At 40.4% G+C, this 7,081-nt stretch overlaps 1 protein-coding gene across 1 annotated transcript; it reads left to right on the top strand.

The window, feature by feature from the left end:
* Positions 1–667: 667 nt before the first annotated feature.
* Positions 668–6,723, top strand: LOC112164788 (phytosulfokine receptor 2). Its single transcript, XM_024301099.2, has 2 exons — positions 668–6,053; positions 6,259–6,723. Exon 1 carries the CDS (start codon positions 1,545–1,547, stop codon positions 4,698–4,700), a length of 3,156 nt encoding a protein of 1,051 aa, XP_024156867.2. The 5' UTR covers positions 668–1,544; the 3' UTR covers positions 4,701–6,053; positions 6,259–6,723.
* Positions 6,724–7,081: the final 358 nt, after the last annotated feature.

Raw genomic sequence — 7,081 nt, 5'->3', positions numbered from 1 at the left:
TTAGCGCTGCTCCTTTTAATATTCTATTTTTATAAGTTGATTTATCAAATTTATCTAACTTAAGATTAATTGTGCTTTAGAGTCTTTTTTCATTTTTCATTCAGACTTCGTATGTAATAATAATAAAATAATAAAATTAAAAAAATGAAAAAACCTTTTCCCCATTAGATAAAGAAGAGATTAAAATGGGGTTGGGTGAATTCACGTGTGGGAAGGTTGAGTGGTTGACCCGAAAGTCCGGTGGCGCAGAGACAATTCACCAATCTTGGATCACGCTCCTAACCCCCGTGACGTCCGCCTACCGCCGCTCCAATCCACCACCACCACCACTCTGCCTCCTCCACCGTTTCCATCCACCCCTCGCAGAAACCGCGCGTGCAAACCACCCTCGCACCCTCCTTTCCACCTAAAATGACCTAATTCCTTCCAATTGTCCGCAACGCGCGCCATGCAAGCCTGGGACAAACAAATCTCCACCTCACAATGATGCAAAGAGACAAAAATGTAGAGGGGCATTGTCATTGACAATCAGTGCGACTTTTGCTCAGTGTGGAAAAATCCAAGAGAGAAAAATTTATGCCCACAAAGTCAGCTCTTTGTGCCCCCAATTCAAAATCAAACCAACTAAATCAGACAACACTGTAATTAGGCCAATTAAAATAAAGATTCTCAAGAAAGAAGCTTCCTTTTCCTCTACTGCACTAACCCAAGTAGAACTAGTGTGTGTTTTTGTCCTACAACTGGTACTGTTTGTTTGATTTGAAATATCTGCCCCCCTGCTTTCCTTTGCTTCCTTTTTTATATTCGCACTCATCTTTTTCTTTGCTTTGAAAAATGAGGGGAGAGAGTGAGAGAAGCGTCTGGATTTTGAAAATGGGGGAGACCCATCTGTGGGAAAAGTGCCCTCCCACTGTTTGGAGTTAGGTAATGCATAAAGGGACTCGCTTTTCTGCCAATTGATGGCAATGCCTGTGAAACCTTGAACCTTTTTCAAATTTTCTGTGGGGTGGTTTTTGGGTTCAGAAAAGCTTTCTTCTTTCTTATGATTTGTGTTGATGGTTGGTGTTCTGTGATGTGGGTGTTTTGGTCAAGGGTTTTTGAGTTGAGGTGGGGACTGGTGTTGATTACTGCTCCACTTTTTAAAGAGGTCAGTGGCGCAGTGCTAATTGCTTCACGTACAAGTTGTTGTTAGTTTGTTAGCTCTTTCTGTGGTTTTTGAGGTGCTTTGGGATGTGGCCTCTGGGTATTTAAATTTAAATTTCTGCTTTTGGGTAACAATTTGAGATTGAATTGAGTTTCTCTGATTCCATGTATGTGGTCTAGGGATCTGATTCCAACTGGGTTTCAAATTTCAATACTTGCTTGATTTCAAGTAGCAAGTTGCTGGTTTTAAAGTGAAGCTCTTCTGGGATTTCAGTGTAGAAGTTTCTTCATTTGGATTTTTTTGTCTTCTCTGAAAGCAGTGCTTAGTTGTATCTGATTCAGCTGAGTGTTATGGGAGTGTTGGTCTTAGCTTGAGTTGGATATCTGCTTTGGTTTCAGTGATGGTGGTGCTGGGGATCATTCCAAGGACATTCCTCAAATGGGTTTTCTTGGCTTGCTTTCTTGGTTCTTCTTTGGGTCTTGATGCCCCAATCCAATCCTGTGATCCAAGTGATCTTCTTGCACTCAAGGGGTTTGCAGGAAACCTTGCAAGTGGGTCTATTATCACAGCATGGTCCAAGAACTCAAATTGCTGCCAATGGGATGGTGTGGTTTGTGAGAGTGTGAATAATGGTACAGCTGCAAGCAGAGTCACCAAGTTGTTTCTTCCCAACATGAGTCTCAATGGAACAATTTCGCGCTCTTTGGGTGGATTGGATCAGCTGCAATTGCTTAATCTTTCTCTGAATCATCTTGGAGGTGGGTTGCCAGCAGAGTTCTCAAACTTGAAGCGGCTGCAAGTTCTTGATTTGAGCTACAACAGGCTTTCAGGACCAGTTTCAGGTGTGCTTGCTAGTTTGAAGTCCATTAAAGTACTGAACATTTCAAGCAATTCAATCAGTGGTGACTTATCTGAGCTCGAAGGTTTCTCAAATCTTGTGGTGTTCAACATAAGCAATAATTCATTCACCGGTCAGTTCAATCCTCAAATTTGTAGCTCTTCCAATGCAATTCATATTCTTGATATGTCTTTGAACCATTTCACCGGCAGTCTTGAAGGCTTAGGCAATTGTAGCACCTCTCTCCAGCAATTGCACCTGGACTTCAATTCATTTGCAGGCCAGCTACCTGAATCTTTGTATTCCTTTTCGGCCTTGGAGCAGCTTTCAGTCTCTGGGAACTCTCTTTCTGGCCAGATAAGCAACAAACTGAGTAAGTTCTCTAGACTCAAGACATTACTCATTTGTGGAAACCAATTTGTTGGTGAACTTCCAAATGTTTTTGGGAACCTTAGTCGACTAGAACAGTTAGTTGCACATTCAAATTTTTTTTCTGGGCCATTGCCTTCAACTTTGGCACTCTGCTCAAATCTTAGGGTGCTTGATCTTCGAAACAATTCTCTATCAGGTTCTATTGATCTTAATTTCACTGGCCTTTCCAAACTCTGCACCCTTGACCTTGCTACTAATCGTTTTTCGGGCTTCCTTCCAAATTCACTGTCATATTGTCGTGAGTTGAAAACCGTAAGCCTTGCCAAGAATGAGTTAAGGGGTTCAGTCCCTGAAGACTTTGCCAAACTCACATCCCTATCCTTTCTTTCATTGTCAAATAACAGTTTTGTAAACTTGTCTGGGGCACTATCTGTGCTACAGAAGTGCAAAAACCTCACCATTCTCATTCTTACCAAAAATTTCCTTGGTGAGGAGATTCCCAAAAATGCAAGTGGCTTTGAAAGTTTAATGGTTTTAGCTCTTGGAAATTCTGCTCTTAAAGGCCAAATTCCAGCTTGGTTATTGAGTTGCAAGAAGTTGGAAGTCCTTGATTTGTCTTGGAATCACTTGGATGGCAATATCCCTCCATGGATTGGTCAGATGGAGAACTTGTTTTATGTGGACTTTTCAAATAATTCTCTCTCTGGAGAAATCCCAAAAGGTCTAACAGAGCTGAAAAGCCTCATTTCTACAAATAGCAGTCGATCATATCTTACTGCCTCTGCTGGTGTCCCGCTATTTGTGAAGCGAAATAAGAGTGCTAATGGACTGCAATACAACCAGGCCTCGAGTTTTCCACCTTCAATATACTTGAGCAATAATAGAATTAATGGAACAATCTGGCCTGAAGTCGGACGACTAAAACAGCTCCATGTTTTGGATTGGAGCAGGAACAACATTACTGGGATCATTCCTAGCTCAATCTCAGAGATGGAGAACTTGGAAACGTTGGATTTATCATGGAATAATCTGTATGGTTCCATCCCTTCATCACTTAGCAAGCTCACATTCTTGTCAAAGTTTAGTGTGGCAAATAATCACTTGCATGGAGTCATTCCCAATGAAGGACAGTTCCTGAGCTTTCCCAACTCAAGCTTTGAAGGCAACCCAGGACTTTGTGGGGAAATATTTTCTCCATGTAATGCCAAGAATGCAGGTCTCAAGCCTGTAATGCCATCAAGTTCAAGCAGTAGATTTGGTCGGAACAGTATCCTTTTAGTAACACTCAGCATAGGAGTTGGGATTGCACTGCTTCTTGCAATTGGTCTACTTAGAATGTCAAGGAGCGAAGCTGAAAATCAAATTGATGATTTTGATGAGGAACACAGCAGGCCTCACAGGTTGTCAGAAGCACTTGCATCTTCAAAATTGGTGCTTTTTCAGAATGCAAGTTGTAGGGATTTCACAGTTGCAGAGTTGTTAAAATCTACAAACAATTTTAACCAGGCCAACATAATTGGTTGCGGTGGTTATGGGCTGGTTTACAAAGCCAACCTACCTAATGGCACAAAAGCTGCAATCAAGAGACTTTCTGGGGAATGTGGACAGATGGAGCGTGAATTTCAAGCTGAAGTGGAAGCCCTCTCAAGAGCTCAGCACAAGAACCTTGTCTCTCTTCAGGGCTACTGCAAGCATGGTAATGACAGGTTGTTAATTTACTCTTACATGGAGAATGGAAGCTTGGATTATTGGCTGCATGAAAGTGTTGATGGGATTTCACCTCTCAAATGGGATGTAAGACTCAAGATAGCTCAAGGTGCTGCTCACGGATTGGCTTACTTGCATAAGGGCTGTCAGCCAAATATTGTCCATCGAGATATAAAAACAAGCAACATTCTTCTAGATGAGAAATTTGAAGCTCATCTGGCTGATTTTGGTCTCTCAAGGCTACTTCGTCCTTATGACACCCATGTCACAACAGATTTAGTTGGAACTTTGGGCTATATTCCTCCAGAGTATAGTCAGACGTTAACTGCAACCTGCAGGGGCGATGTTTACAGTTTTGGTGTTGTTCTTCTTGAACTTCTTACGGGCAGAAGACCTGTTGAAGTGTGCAAAGGGAAAAATTGCAGAGATTTGGTATCATGGATGTTTCAGATGAGACGTGAGAAGAGAGAGGAGGAAATTATAGATTCATCAATCTGGAATAAGGATGATGAGAAGCAGCTTCTGGAGGTACTTGATGTTGCCTGTAAATGCCTAGATCCCAATCCCAGGCAGAGACCCTTTATCGAAGAAGTTGTATCATGGCTTGATGGTATTGGATTGCAGAGTGAGAAACAATGAAGATCCTTGCTGCATTTCACCTTATGGAACCAACCTGAGGTTTGATTAGGATCCCAAAATGAAAAGGTATACCTCTAAGCAACACTGATGCAAAGTTTATGGTGTGCAGTCTCAAATCAACTCTGGTCTCTTGTAGAAACACCCCTTCGTACTATATACTCACAGATTTAATATGTATACAACGGCTATGTTGGCCCTTTCTATCTAAATTCAGCATTACAAAATTTCCAGAATTTGCCCCTTTTCTGTTTTCTGCATTACGTGCTTTGCTTTGTTCTCTGATGAAATTGCCATTGTCCAAGGCGTCTAGCAGTCGAAATGTGTTGGCTTTTGTTTCATTTGCATAGAAATTGTTTTTGTTTCATTGTGCGTACCTGACTTGGATACATTGAGTACGATCACGTTTTGGAATGTTTTCATAGCTTTGCATTTGAAGATCCGTTCAGGTAAGTATACTGGTAAGAAAATATATTTTTTTTCTTTCCCTTTTTCTTAGTGAATGAGAGCCTTTTTTATTATTATTTTTTTTTTATCTCAAGTCATTGACGGCTTCAATAGATGTTCTCAGGTATTCATCAGTATGGAGTATAGATGCCTATATGATAAGGCATATTAACTCTTAACATACAGTGATTTATAATATTAGATTCTGTGATCCTCGGTTAATTTCTAACTGTCACTGCATTGCTTTCTGAAATTTGCTCCACTGTACTTTTCAGTAGTTAAACAGAACACAAATGTCTCCATCAGCTGAAAACTGGTTTGTCCTGAATAATTCAAGACGTGTAAGCTTATTATACTTTTCCCTTTCAACTAAGCTTCATCTTTGTACCTTTAGAAGGAGAATTAAGACCATGTTTTAAGCTCAAGCTCACTTTTTGTGAAGCTTGTTTTGCTGACCTGTGAATAGAATCTATGACCAATCTATTTGGGCCTCAATTAAGGCCTGCTTTTGTGTGAGCCCAAACTCATATATAAACAAATTGGAATATATGATGGAATTCTGAAAGATATAACGAAAAAAGAGAAAAATTTCTCAAACAGAATATAAACAAAATATCAGATTGGGAGGGTCACTCTGTGCTTCTAGAACGTGTCCAGACCCTTCCATGTTTCACTCTCTTTGCTGTGCCACCTTAATTTCCATAATATGGGACATTTATAATCATCCGCAAGAATAGTTTTTTGATGAGGAAGAAAACATTAGGGTCACAAACAAAAACACCAAGCCAAAATGGCAGCCTAGCAACAATGTTCATAGCAAGAAGAGCTATTGCCTCTATAGCTGCCGGTACTCAACCCTCCACCACAGTCTCTAAGGCTTATCTCTCCACTGCTTTTGAACGTGCAGAGGTAAATTTCATGTGGTAAAAGTTGACCTACGTTTTCAGATTTTGTTTTTACTTATTTCAATTAGTATTTACAGTAACGTTCCTTCTCTTGTAAGATATCCGTAATTTTATCTTGTCAACCTGAATGATCCGCAACGATATAACAGTTTGACAATCTAACATGTCGTACAAACATTTTTCTTACATAATGATCTTAAAGTTTTCAGGGAGCTAATGAAGTGGCGGAGGCAAGAGAAAACGGGAGTGATGTTAGTATGGAAACAGGTATAGCCCATACTGATCCGGTGAAGGAAGGCTTGTTTGAAGCCAAGCATCAAGACATGGCCATGACCACTGACGCCACAAGAGAAGGACAGGTGAAAGCGGCGGAGATGGAAGAGACGGTGGGAGACACTGCGAAGCGCACTATGGTGGAGGGAGCGAAACAGGTCAAAGAGGCCGCATTGGGAGAAGATGAAGAAGAAGGGCCGAGCAAGAAGAGCTTGAGTGATGATGATACTGATAGTATTGAGGATCTGAGGAGGAGGGCAGGAGGGTATGATAAGAGGAATGGTTGAAGAGGGGTTTATGTACTACGTTTGTAGCAAATATGTAGAGTGGTAATATTAGCATAGCTATAGCAAGTTTGTAATGAATGTCCATATCAGATGGGTTGTAAGGACCTGATAACAAGCTTTGGTTACAAAATGGTTAATTAAGTTGATGTGTTAATCCTTTAAAGGTAAACTAATATATTCCAGGGGAATATTAGAAAGATCGAAGATACGGTCAAAGAGATTGAAATTCCACTAAAAATTACTGTTGTTCGTTGGTTTTATTTCTCAAAATGGTTAATTAGGTTGGTAAGTTGGTCTAGATTATAAAGGTTTAACACACGTCTTCATGCGCATGAGTTCTGGACTGGTGTAAAACCATCTTAAATCTTTGATTCCACCACCTTTTAATACAAACATTGGATCATATCTAAATGGGAGAACTTTAATCATTCTGTACTTGTTGGAGATAAATTTGGCTTTCTAAATATAGTCA

The sequence above is a fragment of the Rosa chinensis genome, chromosome 5, assembly GCF_002994745.2.
Source record: "Rosa chinensis cultivar Old Blush chromosome 5, RchiOBHm-V2, whole genome shotgun sequence".
Taxonomy (NCBI): domain Eukaryota; kingdom Viridiplantae; phylum Streptophyta; class Magnoliopsida; order Rosales; family Rosaceae; genus Rosa; species Rosa chinensis.
The sequence above is the reverse complement of the archived record's forward strand: the minus strand, read 5'-3'. Positions and strand labels throughout refer to the sequence as shown.